Source organism: Artemia franciscana, chromosome 2, assembly GCF_032884065.1.
Source record: "Artemia franciscana chromosome 2, ASM3288406v1, whole genome shotgun sequence".
NCBI lineage: Eukaryota > Metazoa > Arthropoda > Branchiopoda > Anostraca > Artemiidae > Artemia > Artemia franciscana.
Genome location: NC_088864.1, coordinates 43,048,046 through 43,064,039, shown reverse-complemented (window position 1 = coordinate 43,064,039; position 15,994 = coordinate 43,048,046). Strand labels below are relative to the sequence as shown.

At 35.4% G+C, this 15,994-nt stretch overlaps 1 protein-coding gene across 3 annotated transcripts in view; it reads left to right on the top strand.

Annotated features, from left to right (window-relative positions):
• The window catches only part of LOC136042116 (transient receptor potential cation channel protein painless-like), a 62,246-nt gene extending 48,647 nt beyond the window's left edge, over positions 1-13,599 (top strand). For all 3 annotated transcript variants that reach the window (XM_065727018.1, XM_065727035.1, XM_065727027.1), the window contains exons 5-8: positions 1,417-2,135; positions 9,397-10,194; positions 11,633-11,813; positions 12,792-13,599. In XM_065727018.1, the coding sequence (XP_065583090.1) occupies positions 1,417-2,135; positions 9,397-10,194; positions 11,633-11,813; positions 12,792-13,217 (2,124 nt within the window). In that variant the 3' untranslated portion in view covers positions 13,218-13,599. The remainder of the gene's footprint in view (positions 1-1,416; positions 2,136-9,396; positions 10,195-11,632; positions 11,814-12,791) is intronic.
• Positions 13,600-15,994: the final 2,395 nt, after the last annotated feature.

Here is a 15,994-nt window from a genome sequence, read left to right as displayed (position 1 = left end):
CCCAATATTTGAGAAAGATTTATCGAGCTCATTAACAATATTCTTTAGTTCATCCACTTTTTTTCCATTAACTGAAATTTAATATTTTTGTGTTCATCCACGTCCACATATTTACTATATAATAATAGTTTTACATTTGTATCTGCAGTATCATTTGCAATTCTTGACATAAAAAACTTATCACCTTGAAAAGGATTTTTTTTCAAACAGCTGAAGCTATGAAGCATGATGACATTGAATGACATTATTCAAACAGGCAATCAATAATTAAAATACGGCTATCAATTCAGAATATACATAAATTCCGAAAAAATTTGAAGGTCCTGAAGTTTACAGACAAGTTTCTGAAGACGAAAAAATAAATGAAAATACGTAAAAATAAGTAAAGACTAAAAAATCTCTTCAATTGATCGTAGTCTACTTGTGGTGTCTTCACTGGCATGGTGAAAAAAACACGCCCTTGATGAGTACAAACATAATTGCCTCCGTATTTCTTTACGAACTGTGTTTAAATTACCCAGCTGTTAGTAGGCTTAGCTGGGTAAACAGTTTTTGCAATAACTTCGTCACCAAATGTAACCAGTACAGGGAAAACTTTATTAGGCTGAGTAGGAACGCTTAAAGTAAGTCGGTGCGCTTTACATAAGTCTTCATCAGTCATTTTGTCGAGTCTCATCTTTCCTCGACAAATATCAAATATGGTCTGTAGCATAATTTCATTCTTTCCAGCGTAGATGCTTTCTAAGTTCAGATCAAATCGCTGGTTGATAGCAAAAGGTTGTAATTGACACTCCCAGTCAAAATTGAGATACGAATGCTATCTTAAGTTAGTTTTAATTGTTAATTTTAGGGGTATAGTTTGTTTGTCGTACGATGTCTCTCAACTGAACAACTCAGTAATACAAATTCATGGCTAAACTGTGGTGGCTAAACTTAAAGCTATGAATGACGCTTGTTTCAAAGAAGTAATCAAATTTCTTGTGGTCGTGCAGCCATTGGATCTTAAGCCTGTTATTCTTAATCTAAAACATCAAAGGTTGGCAGTCAGTCTACAGGTTTATAACTCCTCTAAATCTGATATTGGGTTCCAGTCATAAGTTAAGCCTTAGCTATTCTCGATTAGAGCTTGGTGATAAATCGTCGTAACACAGCGGAAAAAGATCCAAAGTTCTATCAACAGGTCTCCCAGACTAGCGGCTTTAAATTTCCTTTTTTTTATCTACCAAATCTTCAGCTCCACGAAAATCAATTTTGTTCATTTGCGTTTTTCTCGAAATTTGAAAAAGTACAGATACAATCCTTTTGCTATCAACCAGTGAAATATAGGATTTTAAGGAATAAAATTCATTTTATATCGGGAATTTCATTGTATGGCTCTGTTTAAATTGTCTGAATTTGTTTTTGCTTATTTTTCAGAATACTTACCCTCATCTGCTAAGATGCGACTTAGGACTCGAACAATTTAATAATAACACACAGTTGAGTGAAACAGAGCTAGCAGCTGACCTTATGAAAAATATTCGAAACAACAATTCAGATCAATGCCGTCAAATCATAGAGTTGGCAGCAAATTCAAATATAAATTTAGATCTTAATAAAGGAGTTTCAGATGGCGCTACGTTCCTTCAAACTGCATGTGAGATTGGCTTACCGGAAATAGTTGACCTGCTGGTAAGCACTGGTGCTAGTACAGAAACTACTAGTAGTGCATTAGATAAAAAGCCTATTATACTTGCCTGTGGCACGGGAAGTGACAAAATTATCCAAACCCTACTATCCAATGGTGCAAATGTAAATCATATTTGTCCTGATACACGACAAACGCTATTGCATGAAATAGCTCAACAGCTTTCCAAAAATCCAAAAAAATATTTACAATGTCTGAGAACTTTATTAGCCTATAGAAATGAAGAATTTCAAATAAATGCTCAGGACAACTCGGGAAATACACCTTTACATTACGCTGTTGCCAATGGTTGTGAAGAGGCAGTCCTATTGTTACTGAGAAATGGGGCGGATATAGCAATTAAAAACGTATGTGGCAACACTCCTCTTCAAAGGATTCATCCTCACATACTTAAAGCATTTTTGGATGAGTGCATTACTCCAGGGAACAAGTCTAGCCCCGGGGCAAGGTATGTTTAATCTCTCCCTTCTTTAAATTATTTAAACTATATTACGTATGTGCTTTTACAACGTGTATAGTGGTTGCTTAGTGAAAAAATGTGCTAGCTTTCTTATATTTAGAACTATTGCTTTTTCCCCTCAAACGTTTTCTACATGAATTCTCTCTAGATCTAGTAACTGACAAGGAGCAAATGAAAAAAAATGTCACCATTTAACTTATTGTAACTTCCCTTTTTGTCACTTATTATTTATAAAAAAGACAAGTTTCTTTGTTGGAAAAAAGCAAATTTGAAACTTAAAAAGAGCAAAAACTGTTGCTTTGCATTTTATGCCACATATGTTGGCAGAAATCTATCAAATAAACTGACGCAGGATATTTTCCTGTATTCGTCTAAATTTTAAAAACTAGCGTTTTATTGAAAATAAAAAACTGACACAACAAAGTCGACACAACGACTTTGAAGCAGAAAAGTCTCCAAGAAGCTTGCACGAGATAAAATACAATTTTGTATGACTCTCAATAGCCTTTCACTACCCCTGGAATCAAAATATCTTTAGCATATATCTTTAATCCTCTCTAAAAAAGGAACTCAAGCAAGTTCAGTTTCCAGCGAAGCACTAATTTTTCAGATCTCTACGAATCTAAGGATAGATGGCGAGAGTTTATTTGCATTAGTCTTGCAGGTATACGGTGCGTAAACTTCGAAGCAATAATTTGTGTTCCTTTAAGTTTAAACATTGCTTTTTAACTTAATCAGAAAAGCTTCTTTGTTAAAATAGTTTATACTCGTTTTTGGTTTCGAAAATATACGCAATAAACCTAGCAAAAAGGTGTTTGTCTAGCTTTAGTGTGGAAACTAAACAAGTTAACATGATTTTTTTTCAAATAGAGCATTAAATATAGGTTTTGCTTCACAAATCTCTTAAACCTCCCCGCAAAAAATGCAATCTTGTCACATAAAACTCCAATCGACATTTTATCATTAGTATCCTTGAGGAATTACAGAAAACAAATTAAGTTATATATAAAGTAACGTCCTAAATGAAATACAAGATTTTATAATATTAAAAAAAAACGAAAGAATTTTCAATATATAGTTGAATTTATTGACATGTGTAATTATTACGTGGGAAATAAGCGCAGCTTGTTCGGTCAGACACAAATATTGCAAAAGTGCTTTTGATTAGGTTGTATAATGCCGGGGATTTTCCTTACATACTGTCCTTAGCACCACTTTGAGATCTTCTGACAGCCATGGATAAGAAATAGATTAAAAAACTGTTTTTCAAATTTGCTAAGTTTCTTTTTCAGCTCCCCAGTTGGTCTCGAAATAATTTTCTTATAAAAAAAATATTTGATTCCTGACCCTGGTCTTAGTGTTAATGACCTGGTCCCTAACTTCGTAAGTAAGGAGATGGACCACCCATAAATCGGTATTCTATTTTCAATTTTTTTATACATATTTTTTATACGTATTTTTTACAATTTTTTGTAAAAATTGTAACAATTTTCCTGTACAATTTTTTATACGTATTTTTGTTAGTATTTTTGTGCTTACATATTTTACCGATCATACCGTTATTCTTGATCTGTTTAAAACCCGTTTCGTTGTGTGCAATGGGAGATAATCAGCTTAGCTTGAGTGAGATAAACTACTATGCAGGTATATTTTGATTAAATATTTGATATATACAGTTAGGTTAGGTACCTAATATAATGCGTTCTGGGGCGGTCAGCTTTTCATAATTCTTTGTTGTAGTTTTCATAATTTTGTTACTAAAGTCTTATATTTTCATCATATTTTGGTATATTTGATCATGATTAACCTAACTTCACTTCTTGAATGTCTTCGGTATATTACGTAAGTACCGTGTTTTTTTCCTATTTTTCGTTCTCTTTGTTTTCTATCGTTTTTGCTTCGTGTGTTGACAGATGATAAAATATATATATTTTTTTCACTTGCGGTTTAATACCAGTCTTATCCCAAATCCAAATCAGCAGCAGAACACGCATAGGCACGGGTTTTGAAACTCCTCCTACTTATTGGTTGTGATAATTACAAGCCCAACATATGCCATTTTGGTCCAAAATGAGTTATGTGTGTGCCGATGGTAAACTCAACACGAGTTATGCTACCGTTCTTCGCCAAAGCGGTGAGCATATGGACGTGAACCCGTGTTTAGGGTCTTAGACGACAAAAAATCAATTATATATCTTACAATTTTTATTCTCTGGTATTTTGACCCTCTTTGGGCGAAAATTGATGTTTGGTGGCACAAAATGGCAGAAAACGCCACCTTGCTGGGGTGGGATCTCTTTTGGTACCTTAAAAGAGTACTAAATATTTAAATTACATTTCAAATCATACTTCTCCTAATATTCTATGACCACTAGTTCGATAAATACAATCACGATTCTTCACCCTAAAAGAAGTTGCTTCAAGGGATAGAAGATTCCCAATATGTCCAAAGTCCCCTCTCATGAGAACATTTACTAAAAGAGCTGGTACTAAGACTACCTTTACTTTTTTCTCATGACTGTGTCGGATTTCTTTCCGATTTCTATTCTAAACCATGCTAGCGGGCATGGGTGCTTCTCTCCATAACAGTATAGTGTCGTGACTTTATCTGAATAGTCCACTTCTTTTTTGTTAACTACATTACTTCGTATGTAAGTTTGACCGCTAAAAGAATCGGCCATTTCTAAAAACTGTCCATTTAAATTACCGTATATCTTCTGCAACCTTGCAGACGCATAATTTTTATGGCACTTGGTAGTATTAACCAAGTGACATATAGCGATCGCAAATTCTGTCGGTCTGTCTGTCGGTCTGTCCCGGTTTTGCTACTTTAGGCACTTCCAAGTAAGCTAAGACGATGAAATTTGGCAGGCGTATCAGGAGCCGGACCAAATTAAATAATAAATAGTCTTTTTCACGATTTGACCATCTGGGGGAGTGGGGGGCCGGTTAATTCGGAAAAAAGAAAAAATGAAGTATTTTTAACTTACGAACGGGTGATGGGATCTTAATGAGAATTGATTTTTGGAAGGATATCATATCTCAGAGCCTTTTTTGAATCCCGACCAAATCCGGTGACATTGGGGGAGTTGGAGGTGGGGACCTAAAATCTTGGAAAACGCTTAGAATGAAGGGATCAGGATGAAAATTGGTGAGAAAAATAAGCAGAAGTCATAGATATGTGATTGACATAACCAAAATGGATCCGTTCTCTTTGGGAGAGTTGGGGGGAGGGGGGTTAATTCTGAAAAAAATAAAAAAATGAGGTATTTTTAACTTACGAAGGAGTGATCGGATCTTAATGAAATTTGATGTTTGGAAGGATATCATGTCTCAGAGCTCTTATTTTAAATCCCAACCGGATCTGGTGAAGGGGAAGTTGGGGGGCGGAACCTAAAATCTTGAAAAACGCTTAGAATGGAGGGATCGGGAAAACTTGGTGGGAAAAATCAGCACTAGTCCTAGATACGGGATTGACATAACCGGAAAGGATCTGCTCTCTTTGGGGGAGTTGAGTGGAGGGTTAATTCTAAAAAATGAGAAAAAATGAGGTATTTTTGACTTACGAAAGAGTGATCGTATCTTAATGAAAGTTCATAGTTAGAAGGACCTAGAAACTAAGATCTCTTGTTTTAAATCCGACCGGATCCAGTGTCATTAGGGGGGGACCGGAAATTCTGCAAAGCGCTTAAAGCGGAGAGATCAGGATGAAACTTGGTGGAAAGAATAAGCAGAAGTCTAAGATAGGTGACTGACATAGCCAGACCGCATCCGCTCTCTTTTGTGGAGTTGGGGAAGGGATTAATTCGGAAGAATTAGAAAAAATGAGGTATTTGTAACTTACGAACGGGTGATCAGATCTTAATGAAAATTCATATCTAGAAGGATCTTGTGCTTTAGAACTCTTATTTTAAATCTCGACCAGATCCCGTGATACAGAAGGGAGTTGAAGGGGGAAACTGGAATTATTGGAAAACGTGAAAATCGAGGTATCTTACGAATGGATGATCGGATCTTAATGAAACTTGATATATAGAAGAACCTTGTGTCTCAGATGCTCCATTTTCAATTTGAGGGTTGGAGGGGGAAAACAGAAATCTTGGAAACCGGAAATCTTGGAAAACGCTCAGAGTGGAGAGATCGGGATGAAACTTGATGGGAAGAATAAGCACAAGTTATATATACGAGATTGACATAATTGGTACGGATCCGTTCTCTTTTGGGGAGCGGGGGGTTGTTAATTGGGAAAAATTAGAAAAATTGATGAATTTTTAACTTAAGGACGGGCGACCGGATCTTAATGACATTTGATGTTTAGATGGAACTCATGTCTCAGAGCTCTTATTTCAAATCCCAACCACTGTTGACATTGAGGGGAGTTGGAGGGGGAAACTGGAAATATTGTAAAACGCTTATAAGTGTCGTAGATACGTGATTGACGTAACCAGACTGGATCTCTTTGGGGGAGTTAGGTGGTGGGGTTCAGTGCTTTGGCGAGTTTGGTGCTTCTGGACGTGCTAGGACGATGAAAATTGGTAGGCGTGTCGGCGAGCTGCACAAATTGACTTAATAAAGTCGTTTTCCCCGATTCAACCATCTAGGGGGCTGAAGGGAGAGGAAAAATTAGAAAAATTGATGTATTTTTAACTTATGAGTGGGTGATCGGATCTTAATGAATTTTGATACTTAGAAGGACCTCGTGACTCAGAGCTCTTATTTTAAATCCTGACCGGCATTAAGCCTCTGATTTTCCTTTTAAAGCAATCTATTGATTCTTTGAATTTTGCTAGAGCTCGTACCATATGAGCTCTTGGCTCTTCAGACCTCGTTGCAAGTGCCATATGAGCTCTTAGCTCTTGTTTCCATTATTAGGGGCTATGGCCCAGCTTGTTGACTTATGGGTTTTCTGCTCATCTTTATTAGGGTAATTCCTAGAAAAATACCCTGTAATATCACAGCTAATTCTTTTTGTTTGTACTGAAATTTTCTTTTATGTTCTGAAATAGTGCCTATTTCTATTGTGCTGTGTATGTTGAGACTTTTCTTTGCCCGAAACTTTATTTCTTATTTCGATCCTCCTATCCGCCAATTCACTGCCATTTTTTCACTTGTTTTAGCGTTCTTTTATTTGAAGTATATTATCAATTCTGTGTGGATATTTTCTAGAAATTGTTCCTTCACTATCTTTTCATTTACCTCTCTAAGCTTTTCTTGTAATTCATTCGCATCATCTCTCAGGGTAAATTCATCTAATTCTAGCCATTTCTCTTATAAACCAGTCAGTCCTTATTCAAATTCGCTCAAGGCTTCTGAATTTCTTTTTGTTTCATTTCTGTACTTTTGGCAGAACTATTCTGGAGATAATTCAAATTGCCTAAAAATCGCTTCTTTTACTTTTTGCATAGACAATTTGTGCCTCGTGATTTAGCTCAGGCTATATCATTTTCACATATTGTTCCTCCAAATACCCGTTCAATTCCAGAATTTTTTTTTAAATTAGAGATATACTAGTATGTATCTTCGTTTTCTCTCATCGGCTAGAGGTTTGTGGCCTGCATTAGATCTACTGTTGACAATTGTTGCTGCGTCTGGGAATTTCTCACTGCAGTTATTCCCATTAGTAACCTTCTATTTACTTCCTCTCTTCGTTTCCTTGCTTCCTCTTTTTGAAGTTCAACGGTTTTGTAATATATCAATTATTACTTTTTTGTGACTCCCTACTGGATACTGAGCTCATACTATTCCTGCCATTTTGTCTGTTCGATTTCTCCTTTCATCAAATTCTCTTAATTCATTTTGTGAGTCTCTTCGTTCTATATTTCTTCGGCCAGTATGTGTCTTATCTCTAATTGGCGACTCCCCATCATTTTGCCTTTTATCTGAGGGGTGAATTTGTCTGGATTTCCGCTTATTTTCAGATAATAGTTTTCTTCACTTTTTCTTCGTAGATTACAGCTTCCGTATCCAATTGATACCCTCTCATACTACCGGGCGCACTCCTTTCCGACTGTATTATTTCTACACCCATTTCTGTCTCCCCTTTCTAGGTAATCCCGTTTTTGGAAAAAAAATTATACTGGGTTTTAATTAAATCGTGATTTTAGTGGTTTCACTTAGCGGCGAATTGTCTTGGATACTTCAGCCGAGAGTTCCATGGAAATGCAAATCTGAAAAGACTTTTCTTTGGTAATTTTTCTCGAGTTAATATCTAACTTCATTAAGTCTTCTTCTTGTTTGAGAGACATTGACCTTGTTTTTCTATTGGTTCTGTCAGACTTAAATTCAAAATTCAGCGAATAAACACTATTTCAATTCCTATCAAAGCAATTCCTCAAACGGTCAAATTTACTTCTGGTAATGTATTTAGTTTTATCCAATCTTGTGAAACGAATTCAACGTTCCAATTAATTGTCATTATTTCGCAAGCTCTGTAGTCGCCGCATATTTAATTCCTAAGAATTTATATTAGATAAAGCCCAGCAAACTTTCCTAATATTATTTAAATGTATTTGGGTTAACCACACTCCAAAACAAAAAATTAGTTTTAAATTTGCTGTTATCTTTATATGCTATATCAATAGGCTAAAAATTTAGCCCAAATCTCCGGAAAACGCTGATTCGACTCACTACCAGCATTTAGATAGTGTTGTTCTTTTTGCTACCGTTCTGGTGTAGCAACACCAGTACGATCACCTAGTACCTGATATTATAACCAGTGCGGCTACAACAAGTGTACCACCCGTGTGTATGGGGGGGGGGTAAGTGCCACAATATTCGGCTTAAGGTGCCACGACCTGTGCCACCAATAATTTCTCTATAATTATGTCCTCGGAGGGGAACGGGTCCTCTAGTGAATATTACAATGACGATGACTTCCAATGCTCTTTTATAAACCCTACGAGGGCTGGGGGAAAATGATCAATACAGTCGTAGAAAAGACATCTCACTTTTATCTACCAATATCCACTCCAATTTAACTCACTTAAGTTTAGATTGCAACTAATTTTTCCAAAAATGTATATACAGAAAAGGGGTTACATCGCCTCTTTCACCATCATATAAATGCGTTTCTGAAATGTAGAAAGGGAAATTTTTAGAAGAGAATCTATTTCTTGATATACTCTTTTATAGTGTAAATCCAAAGATGCTGTCATTTAGTTAAATTTTTATGATCCTTATTAATTTATCGTGTTATTACCAAATTTGTACTTGTGTATAGTAATTAATTCTCTTTTGTTTTGCTTTCTAGCAACTTCATTTTGACTTACAACTATTCTTTCTTATCGTCAAGTGCTGCATCAGCCGTAGCGTCTCCAGCTCCCTCCGAAGGTGCCGACATGATCGTCATTGCAGAATCCCGGAAGACTTCTAAAAATTCAGAAATTGATATATTACGTGAAATAGCAGTGACTCCGCGCCTCCAGCCATTGCTGCGACATCCTGTGGTCCGTAGTTTTGTTGCATTCAAGTGGCATAAAATTAGCTGGGCCTTCTGGCTCAACTGTAGCCTTTTCTTTGCTATGATAGCCCTGCTTACAGGCTATGTTTTGGTTCTGAAACACGAAACTCATGGTATGGGTGGAAATCTTACTAGCGCCACTTTTCAGAGAAATGAGGATATAGAGAACGACGGAGCTGTAAGAGTGCTGTTAGGAGTTGCTTTATCCGTCTTTGCTGCTGGACTTTTCTTAAGGGAGCTATTTCAAATGAGCATTGACTTTGATCGTTACATACACAGTTTTGAAAACTACGTGGAGATACTGCTCATTTTTTCTGTTTCAGCAATGCTTCTAGCTGGAAGTAATGCAAAAATTGCTATAAACTTTGCTGCCATCGCTATAATTCTAGCATGGTTTGAGCTGCTACTCTTAGTAGGTCGCTATCCACGGCTATCAACCTATGTGGCTGCATTTGTGACAGTTCTAAAGACGTTTACTATAATGTTGATTGGATATTCTATTCTTATCATTGGCTTTGCTCTTAGCTTTTTTGTACTTGGAGCGTTTGATGATGAAAGTGACGTCTCCACAGCCCAGGGGATATCCAGGTAACTTAGATCCTATTTTTCAAGTGAAAACTTTTGAAAGAACATACTCACATTTAAGGAAAATCACTCGTCTCTTAAAAACTCGTATTTATTCGTTGAGGATAAATATGAAGTTTAGATCAAGGGGTGGAGACACGGACCCACAGTCTCAAAGAAAGGAGACCATGCTTACTTCATTTACTGAGAGGGTAATATTACATTGCTTTTAGTGCCTTTAGTTTAAAATCTATTTAGTCCATCTTAGTATTAAATATCTTTAGACCGTGTGATTTCAGCTGAAGTACTATTTTGATTCGTAGAATAAACAGTATAAAAGAAAATCATTTGTATTAATCCAGCCTGATGAGACCCAGTGTTGTCAATTCATGAAAATGTAAACTTGGGGGGGGGGTGCTTAATATGTTTTCCGAAATCTAGGGGGGGTAATTTAGCAAGTTTTTTTAAAGTTTTTGCAATGAAAATACCAAAAGGAAAGAATCTTGAAAAAAGGATATTTTTCAAATTCACGGCGGTGGAGAGCAAAAAATCTAGGGAGAAAAATATACGAAAGTGATGCCACCAATCAGACCATCTTGTTTTTGAATAACTTTGGGAATTTTGTATTTTTAATTCATCAAAGAAACCGAAGATAAATATTTTGGATGACTGGTATTAAAATATGTAGATGTATTTTTGTTTTTCTACTTTTTGTACTGTCTCATCATTGACTGCTTAACTAAATTAAAGATCATAAACTAGTTTAGTCTTATAATTTTAATCTTAGTAATTCCTAGTTCTGTAATAATAAGACGTTGTAGAAAAATTGTTTCTCCTTTTTATGCCACCTGAATAAAAACCCACTTACTCTTAAGAATACATCTGGACCTCTCAGATTGGTAGTTTAGATTAAACCCAACCAGTTGTCAATTTATTGTCTGTTTATCTATAGCTTTTTTTACTCAATAAACAGTTTTTAGAACACCTATTTTTTGAAACAACTACTTGAATTAAAATCAAGTAGTTGCGGGCGTCAAGCCATGGCTAACTGTAGAAAAAGCCAAGACAGATAGTTTGAGTGAGTGAGAGGCGTATTTTGCATTAATCTTGTATAGTGTCAAGTTTATATTGCTGACAGTCCCTTATAGAGCCTTTAAGAACATTCAACAGCTTTTTTCCATTTTGTGAAACGTGTAGCCTACTTCGCGAATAATATGTACCGGGAAATGAAAAGGTCTTTAAGATAAGAGGGAAGGTTCCTTATGTTTTGGTTAGGAAGGGGTCGAGATGCCGCAAGGGCTTAACTCATACGAGGCTTCCAGTAGCCCTCTACCTAGAAACAGTCTAATAATTTTTTTCTGCCTTACCTTTTACTGAAGTGATTTCAATTATTCATGTCCGCTTAAAGTGATACCGTTTTACAATTAGAACTTTGCCAATAGTTCTCCCTTTTATATTTTAGGTCTATATTGCGCTGTTATGTAATGATGACTGGGGAACTGGATTATCAGGGACTCGAGTTTGACGAAAAGCCCATTGTTACAAAAGGAGTCTTCCTATTTTTTATCTTTTTGGTGACAATAATATTGATCAACTTGCTGAATGCTTTGGCTGTCAGCGACACACAGATGATTAAAAATAAGGTAAGGCTACCTATAATAATAGAGGTAATTGAACCACTCAGAAGCAAAATTGATTTCTGTACTTATGGGAATATGAGATATACAACAGGAAATTAAAAAAAAATGTAAATGTTTTTGTACGTTAATATGAGAATCGCTCCTTGTTCCGTGTTTCTCGAGTCTTAGGTATTCGCTAGCTTGATTGGGTATGCCTTGGAAAGCGACCAAAATAGTTGCATTGAACAAATTGGAAGAGGAAGGTGTGTTCGCCTTTTTCTATGCTTTATATGGTTTAGTGTTACGGGATGTTTGTAGAAACGTTATGTGTTTAAGCTTATCTCTAAATACATTTCAGTATGGACTTTGTTCAATTGCCTTCCAGAATATTATTGTATCTAATAACCAAAGTATTTTTGCAATAAATTGAGTTTTGCAATAGGCTATGTCCTGTGTTTTGGGATATATCCTCACTCCTTAGGATCGTAGGTTTAAACAGGTAATAAATTACTTAGGCGTAAAAACTTAAAAGAAGACCTAAACAATGGAGTAGACTGAATTGGCTCTTGAATAGAGCTGACGTAGTTATTCAGGAAGTTTACAATTTAAAATGAAAATAAATTGAATTCACGTGTAAAGTAAGTCAACAAACCAATTATTGGTCATAATAAAGTATATTACCTTTTTTCAGTTTATTAAGCTTTTTTGTTTTTAATTATGCTTAACCCTTTTATCCTTGCGCCAATTAAAAGGGTGCATATTACATTTTAAGACTTTTCGAATCTCACTAAGAGCAAAAATAATTTTCCAATAAGGCCACGCGAATGTAGCAATGAATTACTACAAGGGCGGTGAGTTGGAGCTTGGTTGGTAGTTCAATAGTAGGGCAACTTATAGCATAGGCTGCCTCTATGAATAGCTTTTGTATGGTTGTAAACTAAATGTTTTATTAACAGTTACAGTTTAGTTTATTCTGATTAAGTTTATTTCTTCTATTTACAGGCTGAAATTGTCATTTATGCCAGTCATATAGAAATGATCAGTTACTTCGAATCCATGTTTCTTCGTCGCCCATTCCAGAATCTACGCAGGAGGTACCCTTCTTTTATTAAATGTTTCAACAGATTCTACCAGCCAATTCAACAGATACTAAATCCTAGTCGCGTGTCAGTTTTTAGCAAATGCCTACCCTTTCAACGTTACACTGTCTACCCAAATCGTAATCCAAAATCCAAGCTCTCCGATGATGTCCTTCACTGCAACTGTCATAGTGATTATAGAATTGATGCAGAGATATTAAACGAGTCACTTGATTTACTCAAGGATACTTCTGTGGCAGAACAAAGAACTCGTACTGAGGTAGAGGAAAGGCTTCAGAATTTGGAACTAATGCTTCAGGATTTAATTAAAATGAAAGTGAAAATGTAATTGACACCAAATTTCCTACAGTTGCATTAACTGAGAAATGATTACGCAATCAACTTGAGATCAAACAAACTGATGGATCGTATTTAATCCTAGGCACTTGTAGAGGCTGGAGGAGGAGGATTTAGGGTCCGTGTCACCTGTGGAATCTCAAGCTTCTAACAATTTTTCAAATGACTTCTTTTATTTTCCACTAAAGGGCTATTTTTCCTATTATGTTTTTGAAACACCCCCCCCCCCGGAGAGACAAATTCCCATGCACGACGATTCTTGTTTAAAGCATGTTTTTGTTTAATCATTTAAGGAAGATTATATACTCACATTAATACTTTTTAATAGCTTTAGTTATATTTAAATAAATATTTTATGGGTTTTAAAACTAAAAGTATTTATATTGCTGGAGGAAGCAAATAGTCAATATTAGGACAGTATGCATTTAGTTAAGTATTTAAGGGAACAAATTTTTGTATACCTAAGTTCAACAAAGCTTGTGTTACAAGAAAATATAGCAGAACTATAAAAACTTTACAAGCTGCTGACCAAAGTAGGCTCCCTAAGGGTTAAAATCCACCGTTTATTATTGAAGAAATTATACTTAGGTCTTGATTTTGACATAGGACTAAATCCTATTCATGTTAAAAATCTGATAGTATAATATCAAATATTTTGTAAAGTGGAGTAAATTGAATACCTAAATTTTAAGGAAACATCACCCCAGGCAGAAAGACTAAAGTGAGTCCTTTGGTACCAGGATCGAGCCTCTTGGGATCTACAGTCAAAACAAAAGCTTACTAATTTGACACCTAAGATATATATATATATATATATATATATATATATATATATATATATATATATATATATATATATATATATATATATATATATATATATATATATATATATATATATATATATATATATCTAAAACCAAAGATGAAAATTGCTAATTTTGTGGATTAGTAAATTCTATAAATAATTTCTTAGACCACACTGCATTTCAATTTAGAATTGAAACCAAAGTATTTTAATATCGAGTAAATTTTTTTAAGACAATAAAAAAAATGTGTAGAATATATGGATTATAAGGAATAATTATAAAAGGCAGAAACACAAATACTTTACCATTTGTCAGTAAACATTCATGAAAATTATGTTTGAAGCTCAAAATGGAGATTTGGAAAATTCAACAGCTCTCTTCAGAAATATCATATTGCGGATTTTTAGTTAATTTAACTGATGTTGTTGCTGTTGTTGATAATGCTTCAGAGCTATTGTCAATTGCACACGTGACATAAACATTGTATCCAAGCATTCCGCTCTTAAATACTTTCGCAATAATTTCAAAAGCTTGGACTAATAGAGGGTTTTCTTAAAGACGAGCAGGGCAGATTCTCAGCTTAAAATTTGTAATAAAACTGTCAGTGTCTTCTTCTTATAAACGGAGCAACTAGAATTCAACCAGCATTGTAGGTACAATATAAATATACATCAAGTAACTCAAGTGATGGAGTTAGTTCCCGGAATGATCATATCGCTGCAAGATGTTAGGGGTGGAGTAATGACATGTCCAGTAGAAGCATGATAGGAAAATTGTGCTGAAGTTGAAAGCAAAGTTGTGTCATTTTTTGTGAATCAACAATCAGTTGCAAGACAATCTGTAACATATGATGGCACAAAGTCTTCATCTGTAAAAATGTGCCGGTCAAAAATACATATTCCAGCTGATCAAAATGCTGATAATCAAACAGTGCGCGGTATCGAACTGTAGTAAGGAGCGACCCGGCTCAATAGTAACCAAAACTCTAAAAAAATGGATTTTTTATAGCAATAGACATATCAAAAGAGTCGGATTTTCATGTTGATTTTAAATATATAAGTTTCATCAAGTTTAGTCTTACCCATCAAAAGTTACGAGCCTGAGAAAATTTGCGTTATTTTAGAAAATAGGAGGAAACACCCCCTAAAAGTCATAGAATCTTAACGAAAATCACACCATCAGATTCAGCGTATCAGAGAACCCTACTGTAGAAGTTTCAAGCTCATATCTAGAAAAATGTGGAATTTTGTATTTTTTGCCAGACGGCAGATCACGGATGCGTGTTTATTTGTTTGTTTTTTTTTTTGTTTTTTTTTCCCAGGGGTGATCGTATCGACTCGGACCTAGAATGTTGCGAGAGGGCTCATTCTAGCGGAAATGAAAAGTTGTAGTGCCCTTCTTAAGTGACCAAAAAAATTGGAAGGCACCTAGGCCCCCTCCCAAGCTAATTATTTTCCCAAAGTCAACGGATCAAAATTCTGAGATAGCCATTTTATTCAGTGTAGTCGAAAAACCTTATAACTATGTCTTTGGGGACGACTTACTCCCCCACAGTCCCCGTGGGAGGGGCTACAAGTTACAAACTTTGACCAGTGCTTACATATAGTAATGGTTATTGGGAAGTGTACAGGCGTTTTCAGGAGGATTTTTTGGTTGGGGGGAGGGGTTGAGAAGAGGGAGATATGCTGGGGGAATTTTCCATCGAGGAATTTGTCATGGGGGAAGAAAATTTCCATGAAGGGAGCGCAGGATTTACTAGCATTACTTAAAAAAAATGTAAAAATATATATGAAAAAGTTTTTTTCGACTCGAAGTAAGGAGCAGCATTAAAACTTAAAACGAACAGAAATTATTACCCATATAAGGGGCTCACCTCCTCCTAATACCTCCCTCTTTATGCTAAAGTATTTTTAGTAAATTCAACTATTTATTCTACGGCTTTTGTGATTCAGGGGTCATT